At 35.7% G+C, this 12,838-nt stretch overlaps 1 protein-coding gene across 9 annotated transcripts in view; it reads left to right on the top strand.

Annotated features, from left to right (window-relative positions):
- The window catches only part of PDE4D (phosphodiesterase 4D), an 807,734-nt gene that overhangs the window by 578,545 nt on the left and 216,351 nt on the right, over positions 1-12,838 (top strand). For all 9 annotated transcript variants that reach the window (XM_005556956.4, XM_015451424.3, XM_065546289.1 and 6 more), the window contains one exon: positions 10,278-10,314. In XM_005556956.4, the coding sequence (XP_005557013.1) occupies positions 10,278-10,314 (37 nt within the window). The remainder of the gene's footprint in view (positions 1-10,277; positions 10,315-12,838) is intronic.

The raw sequence follows: 12,838 nt of genomic DNA, 5'->3' as shown, positions 1-12,838 counted from the left end.
GAATTAAATTCAGCATGTTGGTAGAACACCGTGTCTGGCACCTAGTAGGCATTCATAAAACACATTGCTCTCCTCTCTGTTTGATCAAGGACTTCCTTTTAATCTATTGAATCTTTTCACCACATGCAGACCTTTAAAATTGTTGTACTAGTTGACCATAAATCTTTTTCCCAGGAGCCCATTCTGGAGAAAAACCAAAAGGGCAGGGCCACTGGCATTAAGAACAAGCCTGCCAGTAAGATAAACTGTGAGAGAAGATCCTGTTCCTAGAACACAAAGTGAGAGCACTTGTGAATCCGTGCCCGTGTACCCAACTCTTTCACCATCCTTCTTCCCTCCGTGGAAGTCAGACTCTCAGCTTTGCACTCAAACCTTCTGATGATAATTTGGGACATCAGCAGTCCTAGAAAAGTCTCTCTATCGTATTGGTTTTTATTAAACAAAATAACCTACTATGCTTAGTGAATATGTCTACACACAAGTGCTAAACATTTTTTAATTATTTTGGTTTGAACACAGTCAGTCTTTGTGCCATCATATAACTAACAAATTTGAAGGCATTCATTCACATCATGTATTTTCTCTAATGAAGCCTAAATCGTTTTCTCATGACAAATAAAGAGTTTCCATTTTAGACTAGATTATTTTTTGCTTATGTTGCATAAACTTCAGTCCCATCTGCTTTATCATCAGTGCCTGTCCTCCCCAAGTGATATGAGCACACATGAGCCAAAAATTAAGGATTTGGGGTTGAAAGTTTTTTTTGGGGGGGGGTCAAAGATGGGGCCAGGCTCTAATTCTAGTTTTAAATTTATTATTTATCAACAAATGACAAATTGTATTCATTTATTATATACAAGGTAATATTTTGATATATGTATACATTGTGGAATGATTAAATCAAGCAATTAACATGTCCATCACCTAGCAATTTATCATTTTTTGTGATGAGTACATTTAAAATCTACTCTCAGTAATTGTCAGGTGTACTATGCATGATTATTCATTATAGCCACCAGCCTGTACAATAGGTATCTTGAAATTGTTTCTCCTTCTAACTGAAACTTCGTACCCTTTCACCAACATCTCCCATTCCACATCCTCCCATTCTTCCCCAGGCCCTGCCCCAGAACCACTGTTCTACTCTCTGCTTCTATAAGTTTGATTTTGTTTTTAGATTCTACATATGTGTGAGATCACATAGTATTTATCTTTCTTGCCTGACTTATTTCACTAAGCATAATGTATTCCAGGAACTTCCATATTATCATAAATGGCAAGATATCCCCTTTTTAAGCCTGAGTAGGAATCGTGTGTGTGTGTGTGTGTGTGTGTGTGTGTGTGTGTGTATGTGTATAACATTTTCTTTATTCATCTGTTGTTAGACACTTAGGTTGATTCCATATTTGGGCTATTATGATTAATGCTGTACCAAACATGGGAGTGCAGGTATCTCTTTGACATACCGATTTCATTTTCTTTGGATATGTACCCAGAAATAGAATTGCTGGATCATATGGTAGTTTTATCCTTAATTTTTTGAAGAACCTTCATACTCTTTTCCATAGTGACTGTATTAGTTTACATTCCCACCAACAGTGTTAAAAGGCTTCCTTTTCTCCACGTCTTCACCAATATTTGTTACCTTTTTTTTGATAAAAACCCATTATTATAGGTGTCAGGTGATATCTCCTCGTGGTTTTAATTTGCATTTCACTTAAGATTAGTGATGTTGAGCACTTTTTCATATACCTGTTGACCTTTTTTTGTAGGTCTTGTTTTGATTTTAATTTTTTTGTAGAGAGGGTGTCTCACGATGTTGCCCAAGCTGGTTTCAAAGTGCTGGACTTAAGCTGTCCTGCTACCTCAGCCTCCTGAGGTGCTGGGACTACAGGTGTGAGCCACTGTGTTGGGCCATTGTTTTGAGAAAGACCTATTTAGGTTTTTTGCCCATTTTAAAATCAGGTTATTTGTTTTCTTGCTATTTAGTTGTTTCTTAATTCTTAAAATATTAATAAGATGTGAGCACATGGTTTAAATTTCAGAAAACTAAATATCTTTGAATGTCACTGTATTAGTCTGTTCTCACGCTGCTGATGAAGACATACCCGAGACTGGGCAATTTACAAAAGAAAGAGGTTTAATTGGACTCAAGAGTTCCACGTGGCTGGGGAGGCCTCACAATCATGAAAAGAGGTTTAATTGGACTCAGAGTTCCATGTGGCTGGCTGGGAAGGCCTCACAATCATGGTGGAAGGCAAGGGGGAGCAATTCACATCTTATGTGGATGTGATAACAGGCAAAGGGAGAGAGCTTGAGCAGGGGAACTCCTCTTTTTAAAAAATTAGATCTCATGACACTCATTCACTATAATGAGAACAACACCAGAAAGACCAATCCCCATAATTCAGTCGTCTCCCACCAGGCTCCTCTCACGATATCTGGAAATTGTGGGAGTTAAAATTCAAGATGAGACCCCCATCTCAAAAAAAAAAAAAAATTCTGGCCTGCCTTAAGAAATAAAAATAGTGGTTTGCACTTGTAATTCCAACTGCTTGGGAGGCTGAAGTGAGAGGATCACCTGAGTCCAGGAGCTTGAGGCTGTAGTGAGCTGTGAATTGTGCCACTGCACTCTAGCCTAGGCAACAGAGTGAGACCCCACATCTCTTTAAAATTTTTCAAAATATTTAGAATGATCAAAACACCAGAAAAGCGGCATAACTAGATATACAAACATGTGGCCTGGGTTTGGCATTGAAAATTTTCCTTTTGGAAGATATTACACAATACCAAACAGTTTTAATGTTACTCATATATTAATTTACATTTTATTTGATTCTCAGTAAAAGGTTGCTGGACATTCTTGCTAAATTGAAAGTTTTGGTAGTTGTGATTTTTAATACAAGTTTTTGTGTTAAATAGATTACTTTAATTCTAAGTGGCAATAGCTTCAAAGAGGAAAAGCACATTCATTTGTAACTGAGGTTGGCTTTATTATATTAGGAACTTTATTCCCTAGGGTTTCATAAACAGATGTACTGCTTAATTTATTTTGACTTAAATGGAGCTAGTTTCAAATTAAAAGGCCAAGTAATACAGAGGATCCATATCCTCAAGTATGTCTAATACCAAGGAAACACAGTTTTTATGTATTTTTGGTATTGTTTTGTTTACTATATAGATTACTTAGTTTATCAAAAAATCTAATGCCTCCTTTATAAGTAATTTTAAATCATTCATTATATTCTTAAATTTATAATTTGTCAGAGTGAACATTATTTTTGGAAAAACAAATCATCTCTTTTAAACACTATATGGAAAAACTAATTTGGTTTGCAAGATTTTCTTGGTAGTCACATTTTTCAGAATATTTTTATTGTCTTAAATTAGTTTCATGATTTTAATTTAAGCAGGTAGCAATATAAAATATTTAACATTCCTGTGAATTCCCTGTGCAGCCCAATTTCTCAGGTAGCATTTTAATATTTAACTTTGTCTTATGTATATTTAATTAAAATAAGCATATTTCCTTTAATAAGTAGCTTTTTAAAAATGAATGAATGATACATGAACTGAAATTAGTCTGAAAAACCCACATGATTTTTTTTTTATTTATTTGAAAATAGAATCAATGCTCACATTTTAATACATTTGGATTCACATAACTTGAAAAATTTTAGAGATTACCAAATATAGATTTGAGTCAATAAAAATATTTTAAAAGAATAAAGGCATGTAGAATTTTTATGGTTCATTAATGTTTAATGCTAAAAGCAGAATATTACAGTCGAATATATACTATGATTCTAACTCTATAAGAAAGTATGTATTCCATAATAGTCACATACTGTATTACATCCATGTGCTCACATACATGCAGCGGGAAAATGTTATCAATAGTTATCTTTGAATTGTTCTTTAAGTTGTTCTATGTCTTCCAAAGTGTGTATATGTAGGCATATACTTCGTGTGTGTATGTGTACATAAAGATATATACATATATGTATACACACACACGTAAAGATCAAGTAGGTTATATTATGTTTGTTTGTTTTATATGTCCATACTTTTATGAAGATGGGACTAGATAGTTGTGAGTAGATGTGGCTCCTCCTATAGCTAATCCTAGGGTGTTGTCAAATAGTCTAGGCTCCCAGAAATATTTTTATATTCATTTAAAAATTAGAACATACTTGTTTCTCTGTAATTCTAAAAAAAGTGGTTAAGGGTGAATTGATAGATGGATGATAGTTTTTAGTCTGAGGGAAGAAAGACACTAGGATTTCAAAATGATCAAAATCTTGGACTTTAAAATATATTTCAAAAATATTATTTTAATTTTCTATATGTTTATCAATTTCCTAATCCTATTGACAAACTTCAGAGGAGAATATCTTTCTAGTAAGAGAGAGTGAATCACAGAAGATGAAAAAAGTTTGCACACAATTCCATTCGACCGGCACGGTGGCACACACCTGTAGTCCTAGGCACTCCATGGCCTGAGACAGGAACGATCACTTCAGCCCGGGAGTTCAAGGCCAGTCTGGGCAACATAGCAAACTTCAATGCCATTGAAAAAAAAAAAAAGATTAGATTCAAACATAAGCCCCAGCCTGTGACTCCTTCAAAATGCTAGTTCATGCAATCATTTGTCATGCTAAAATTTGCAATGTGTGATATTCAAAAGCAGTAGGTCTTACATGACCACTAATGCTTTAAATATCATAGGATTAGGGGACTTTGTTCCATAAAGTAAAAACTTCCTTCTGGTTAACTATATCTCCTTTTCCTTATGATTTAGTCATAGTAAAACAGAGAAAGGTTGCCACCTAGTGTGTTTAAGATTTCAACCAATCATGAAATGAACTTGTTTAGGAAATTATATTTTCAGGTGCTGATGTTGATTGAACTTATTTTTTTAAGATGAAAACAGGCTTTTTCATGTTTAAGTACTTGAACCGTTTATGGATCCCAACAAAGTCTCCATAAGAGTGTGGGCATTTAGATTTCTTGCTTTCAGTTTCTTGCTTGTTTCTGTCTTCTTATTACAGAAAAAGTAAGGGTAGAAAATAATGTGATAAATAATACAGAAGTAGAAGAAGGATAGGGCAGGGGATAGAGAATAGAAGTTCCTGACTCTACTGTCTGAGGAAAAAGAAGACAATAGTGTACTGTTGAGCCCTGTATTCTCCTGCCTCCAGCAGCACTGGCTCAGGATTCAGCAAGTCTTTCTCTTTGGGAGAGGCAAGGCTCCCTGGGACTAGTGAAGATGACTCTGGTTCAGTTCCTGGTAAGCAGGGAAGGTGACAGAGCATGTGGCACCTCCTTGGACATCTTGAAACTTAAGACCAATGTGACACTGACTCCCACAGTGACCTGCAGTAGTTCATCCTGACTGTTTTAGAAGTTTCTGCACTTGCATTCTGCTGTGACTGTTACCTGGGTACCAGTCTCATCACTCACATACATACATACATACGTGCATACATACATGTATACATGCATGCATACATACATACATATAGGCACGCAGTGTCAACATGACTTTTTTTCTGAGCCTTTCTATCCCTCATTCTTTCTCCGCCTGTCCTCCATGAACACTCCAGTTCTTTTCTTAAAAGAGCTGTATTTTCCTTAAAACAGATCCCAGCTGTTTTTTGTTAAGGGTTATTGTTGTTATATATGAAAGACAATATTGCAACATCCTCACCCAAATTTCACATTACCAGGAGGTACGATTTCAAGTGTTCAGGCGATATTCACTGTGTGACTTTGAATCTAGCTTCTCCATCACTTTATAGAGACCCTAATAGTCTCTTCCCATCTCAGAAGAGACTCAGAAAAATATTTAGCCAAGTAGGCCCAGGAAGCTGCAATTTATTACATTGTATTATAATCCCTCCCAGCTCCACTTTACGTGGCAAGGCACTTTGAAAAGTTTCTGTGGGTAAAGTTGTTCAGGTGCAAAATTTCAGAATCATTTTTTCATAGGATTTTTTAGCATATGTGATTATTCAGTTCATTAAAACTCACACATACTTGAAGCCAAATCATATTCACAAAGTGAATCTTCTGTTGATCTTAGCTACCAGATCTGTTTTTAAATTATTATAAGCAAAGTATAAGACACAATTCAAAGATATGTTTGTATTATATTTATTTTCTTCTAACCACAAATAAAAATATGTTTTACTTACCTCATTCTACTAGTGACAGTATGTCTGAAAAGATCTGTTTTAATATTGAATTGAGGACTTAGACAAAGATTTTAAAATTATATGTTAGGTATATATTCAAAGATAATTTAAGCATGACATACTTTTGAAAATAAATGGATAGCCTATAACCTGCCCTTTATTGAGGAATCTGCCACTGAAATGCTAGGAATCATTTTCCTGTTACTAAAGTGAGACCATCTTGAGATATTTGGCAGAAACAATTTCTGGGCAATTTATTAAAAAGTAATATATTTCCCTCACTAAAATGATAACTGTCTTCATGCTTTCATAGGGAAGAAAGCAAGACTGGTAGATTATCATAAATATTATAAAGTATATTACTTATAATACTTGTAAAGGAAATACAACCAAAGAAAAAATTAAATGTTTTAATAAATATGCAACCCTTTTGAGTTTTGAAATGTTGAAATCCAGTGTAATCTATGTAAAAAATTAGGGGATGTATTTCCATGGATTCATTTCAGATTCATGATGTGCCTTGGTTCAGATGACTTAGTTCTGAGAAAAATAAACTTTGTAGTAGGCAATTATAAAGAATAAAATGAAAGAAGAGACTATAGCTTGGGACAATAACAAGATTTCATATTATTTTAATTTTGGTTATCTGAACTGCCTCTCGTCCATTTTGTAATACAAAGTCTTCAGCTTGGCCGTGTACTGGAGCAGATGAATAGTTTTTCGGACTGGCAAATCAAGTAGACATAGGTGGCATGTCTTTTCTCCTTGTGTAATATACCTCCCATCATGGAATTTTTAATAACATTTTTAAATCCCAGAAACCATTGAACTATCTTGAATGCAATATATGTAGTATATACATCTATTGAAAATGTCTTTTGTGTTTGGACTTCTAACACACTACACAGTTTACTGATTTGTCCACCACTCACAAGAATGTTTGGCTTCAAATGAATTCTAAAGGTGCCTTTATGTGTGTAGAAAGTTGTCAAATGCTGAAGTGCTTAGCTCTGGATTTTGTATTCAGACTTTTTAAACATTAGTGTATCTGTAAGTATTTCTCAGTTGTTTTGTGAGAGTTAGGTTACTGTTTCAAAATAAGTACATAAGAGAAATTGTAGCCCTATATTTACCTATATGACACAGCCAGAAGGCAAAGTCAGAATGATGGGCCAAGGAAGAAATGTAGCTGGCCAACCCTGGCATCACTTTGAAATTTGCATTTATTGGGCCATTTTCCTAGAGCTTTGTTTTTAGTCTTTTTAAACTGTTCCATAGAAGTCAGCCAATGAATATCACAAAAGGGGACCATTCCAGGTATGGCTGTGCAGCTTACTACCTGCATGTCTTTGTGTTAAGTCTCAACCAATTTGAGTTACAATTTTTTTATCTGAAAAATGCCAGTAATATCACCTACCTTGCAACATTGTTGTAACAGTTGATGATATTGTATATAAAATACACTTGCTATGATAGCATTCTTTTTACTTTTGTAAATGTTTGAAATTTTCATATCTTTTTTTCCCCAGAACTTTTTCTTTCCCCCAGAGCTTTTAATGCTGTCATCTTCCCTCTCTCTCTACTACCACTATTTAGCTTAGGTCCTCATCTCTTCTGTTCTCTAAACTGGTCTCCCTGTTTCCACTTTTACCCCTTTAAAGTCCTCAATCTTGTATAGACCTGTTACAGGGTCTCAAGAGTACTTCTTAGTGAAGTATCAGTTTTCTGAGTCTTTGCAATTTCCTGACTGCATAGGAAAGCAAAAATCATTATGATTTAAAAGTTGTTACTACTACTGCTAATTATTATTATAGAAATGTTTATTGAACATTTACTGTGTGGTAAGCACATTTTTTAGCACTTAACATTATCAATTTATTGAATCCCAAAACATAACTATATGTATGTGCTATTATCTCCATTTTACAGATGAAGAGGCCAAGGGAAAGTGAAGTTTGATAACTTGCACAATTTCATACACCTAGTATGTGGCAGAGCTGAAATTCCAACCCAAACTTCCATCAGAGAGTAAAATCCAAGTTCTTGTATATGTCATACAAGGGCTCCATGATCTGCTGCCTGGCTCATTACCACCCATGATTCTGAATTTCCTGCCTTACATGGCGTTCTCTAGAATCACTGAGCTTCTCATTGCAGCTCTATCTGTTTCTTTCTCATCTAGGCAGCTGCTCTTCCTCCTTGGCTTCATCCCTCTCTGCTGGCTCCCTTGGGCTCAATGGCCTCCTTACCACTTCAGTGCACCAGGCCTGTTCCCACCCTGGGCCATTGTTCTAGGAAAGAGCCTTTCTGGGCTTGACCTCAGAAGACCTTTTTTTTTTTGAGAGTCAGTGTAAGTTATGTAAATTATTTATTGATGACAGAAGAACACTATCTTAGTCCAGTTTTTGTTACTATGACAGAATAGCACAGACAGGGCAATTTATATAGAAAAGAAGTTGATATCTTACAGTTCTAGAGGCTGGGCAGTCCAAGGGCATGGCATCACCATCTGATTAGGGTATTTGGGATGCATCATCCCAAACGATGGAAAAATGGAAGGTCAAGTGAGCACATGCAAAAGAGAAAGCATGAGGGGCTGGGCTCACTTTATAACAACCCACTCTTACGGTAACTAACCCACTCCCACCATAACAGCACTAATTCATTCATGAGTGTGGAGCCTTCATGACCTAATTACTTCTCACAGGCCCCCCCTCTTAATACTGTTACAATGGTAATTAGACATCAACATGGGAAAATACATTCTTCGATTGACATCCTACCTCTACCACTTATTAGCTTTTAGACCTTATGCCCTCTCTGAACCTCAGTTGCCTCCTCTATAAAATGATCATAAAACCCAATGTCCTGCCTTCTTAGAGTTCTAGAGTTCTATGAATAATCTCTACAAAGAGCAGGTGCCTCTTGAAAAGCATGATTCTGGAACTAAGGGGGTGTAAAATAACATATGCTTCCTTTACATTGTTTTTTCCTTCTTCTGCTTTTATTTCCCACATTTTTATTTTCAAGATCTCCACATGGTTTGATCACCACCACAGCACCTATTCTAGCTATTGGTAACAATTTATTCAGTAACATCATCCATATGCTCCCTGTGCCCCAGCATGTTTCATGGGTGTTGTTTTGGGCCACTCAGGTCATTTTCAGATTGTTCATGAGTGAGCAAAATGTTTACTTGCATTATTCTCAGTTAGGGCCATGTCCAGGGAGCTGTCTGTGTTGAATAACAGCATTCACTTTTGATTTAAGAATTTTATCTAGCTAGATCAAGAAATAGCTGATGGTGACTCTGGAAATCCTTGTCTCAAGTTATTCATGCTAAGAAATACCACAAAAGAACCCTGGGCCCCAGTTTCTCACTTTCCTCTAACTGGAATATTGCACAAATTTCCTTGCCCTTCCCTGTCCCTCCAAGACACGTCATGCTGACACCTTGCTCCCATAACCCAGGCACGGTGTAGCTGGGGTTGCTGCAGCAACAGCACACACAGAGTAACATTCCCCAGTAACTACAGTGGCTGGGATGTGAGTCAGTTGAAAATTGCGCTGGGTTTTTATTAGTGTATGATGCAGTCCCATGTCATCTACAGTTCCTAGCCTGTCCAAGACTTACACGGGATGATGCGGAACACTCCATGCCAATCACTTTCAAATGTTAGATGGTCAAGGGTTCTCTCACTGAAGTCACTGCAGTTGCTGGTTCCTTCCACAGCACCCCTTACTAATATCTACAGTAAGAAGCCAAAAGTAAAACTCAGGCCCCACTGCTGGAACACCATTTCTACTATTGCATATCCTGTGTACCTAAAAAGCAACAGTGAACCCTGGTTGATGATCAAGAAGCCCCTCTTTTTGCCCAGGGAGTTGGACGATGGTTAACATCCCAGAAGACATATTTTTAACCCAGTTGCTGGGAAGAACATGTGCTGAAGATTAAGGATGGAATCACTGTAATTCTCTATGGGAACTCATGAAAGTGGAACTTGCCGTTTAATACTGATTGACACTGAGCACAGAGTTATTGGTGGTTTCTAATGTGGGATTTGGTTTATTTTTCAGACACGGAGATGACTTGATTGTGACTCCATTTGCTCAGGTAAGCACAGCTTTGTGAATGGGCAGGTTTCTCACAGATGTAAAAATTTAATTTGGGGGATTAGTTCAGGTTATTAATTTAATTTAATTTTAAATCAAGCACAACTATAAATACAAATTCTTGGTTCATTCAAGCAATTCAAAAGCACTGCTAGAGAAAGTGGCTTTGGCTATATTAATCTGTTTCTTATAAACCCATAGAACCAGACTGTCTTTGCTTCAAATAACAAATTAGCTAAAGGGAATACTTAATTGGGCCCATAGTTCCTTAACTGACATAAGCACTAGAAGCAGAAAGCTATATCATGGCTTAAGTTAGGTTTAGTATAATTAGGTATATGATCAGTGCTTGAAATTCAATATTCCAATTCAACCTAATACCTTATTTATCTCTTTTTTACATATATCATTTGTACAGAGATTTAGCTGAGTGATGTGTCGATGTTTACTTCTTCCTTCTAGGCATACAAATCATGAAAATACTTTAACCACATGACATATATGCAAGCAGGTGATAACATGATCTAAAATGTTTTGGAATATATATATGAAAGAGTTGATGACCAGATCTTCTATGTATAGACCAGTACTTCTCAGCCCTACCTGCATGTTAGATTAACCTAGAGACCTCTTATCCCAATGCTCAGGCTGCAGCCCTGGTCAATTAAATCCAAAAATTTGGAGATCTGATCCAAACATCTGTATTTGGTAAAGGCCTCAGTATTTTTCCAGTGTGCAGGAGAAGTTGAGAGTCCCTGGTATAGACAACTAAGGGCAGAATAAGATAAAACTGATTTAACTGGGGCATGAAGCAGGTTTAAAACCAACACTGACGAGTAAGAAATGTTAAATACTGAAATGCAAGTAATACTGAGAGGTTGTAAAAATTATAATCAGTCCTATATCATACATCAGGGTGCTCTTGCACCTTGGACAACTCACTTAAATTTTCTGAGTCCTCTTTGTTTTCAACTGGTAAAGTTAGGGGACTGAGCTGGATGAAAGGCAGTCAGATCTAGTTAAAACCCTTTCACCTCTTCTTGCCAACTAAATGGACTTGAGCAAGTCACTGAACCTTTCCAAGCCTGATCTCTTCCTCTGTTAAATAACAGTTCCAAGAGTACCCACCTCATAAGGTTGCTAAGACACTGAAATAATACCATGCTTGTAAAATGCTAGGCACAATTGCTCAAAAATATAATATAAAAACTTTGTCATTGGTTTAAATGTATAGAGCCAAAAATGTTCTTTCTTTTCTAAAATGTCACAAGTATTATTTTTTAAATGGATTACAGGGTTTAGATAGTAGGATTATGTATAGTTCTACTTTTTAAAACTTTCCAAACTTTCATTACTGTAAGTTAGACCTACAATATAATCAATTCATAAGTAACATAATGTATAATAGTTACTTTTTAAATTAATGCAGGCAATTAAAAATAAAATACAACCACCATCTTTTTCAGATGGTTAACATCTTGTTTGCTGAAGGTTTTGCTGGAGATCATGAATTCTTTCTAGTATCTGTATTTCTGTGTTCAAAAATTTTACACTTGTATGATTTAATAATATTATGTGATACCAAAGTGTTATAAAGTTAGGGGTTTTTAATTGATTACTATTGAAAACATGGCTGGGTGTGGTGGCTCACACCTGTAATCCCAGCACTTTGGGAGGCTGAGGTGGGTGGATCACCTGAGGTCGGGAGTTCAAGATCAGCCTGGCCAACATAATGAAACCCTGTCTCTACTAAAAATACAAAAAATTAGCTGGGCGTAGTGATGGGTGCCTGTAATCCCAGCTACTTGGGAGGCTGAGGCGGGAGGATTGCTTGAACCTGGGAGGTAGAGGTTGCAGTAAGCCAAAATCATTCCATTGCACTCTAGCCTGAGTAACAGAGCAAGACTCTGTCAAGAAAGAAAAAAAAAGAAAGAAAACTTACAATTCTGTTTCTAAGACCTGAGAGAGAGGTGAACAGACAAAATATGACATAGCAATGTAAGTAACATCACCAAACAGAACCAATCATTCCAGTTTGAGTTCATTCAAGTAGCTATTCTTGTTTCTAACCAAATTATCTAGGTATTATTATAAGAAAAAATATATAAATAGTTAATAAAAAATGAAAAAAGATCTGTGTATGGCATATGTTCTTTTATATCAAGTAGTATTTATTAATCTGCAACAAATAGATTAATAAATTGGACTTGAACCCTATCATCAGTGCTCTTAAATTCCAAGGAAATCTAGTCTTTTACTAATTAGACATTTTCTGTAGTGTACCTATAATCTCCAAGAAAAAAAAAACAGATTTAATTTTAAGATATTGGGAAATACACACACACACACACACACACACACACACACACACACACAAAATTTAGTTTTTATATATATATATTATTTATATAATTACATATATAATATATAATAATTATATATAATACATGAATATATATAATTATATATATATAATTTAGTCCATATTAGTAAGCTATTTAAATAAAAAAGATGTGTACTTAGTA

The sequence above is a fragment of the Macaca fascicularis genome, chromosome 6 (assembly GCF_037993035.2).
Source record: "Macaca fascicularis isolate 582-1 chromosome 6, T2T-MFA8v1.1".
In the NCBI taxonomy this organism is placed as follows: Eukaryota; Metazoa; Chordata; class Mammalia; order Primates; family Cercopithecidae; genus Macaca; species Macaca fascicularis.
Note: the sequence above shows the minus strand (reverse complement) of the source record. Positions and strands in the feature narration are given on the sequence as shown.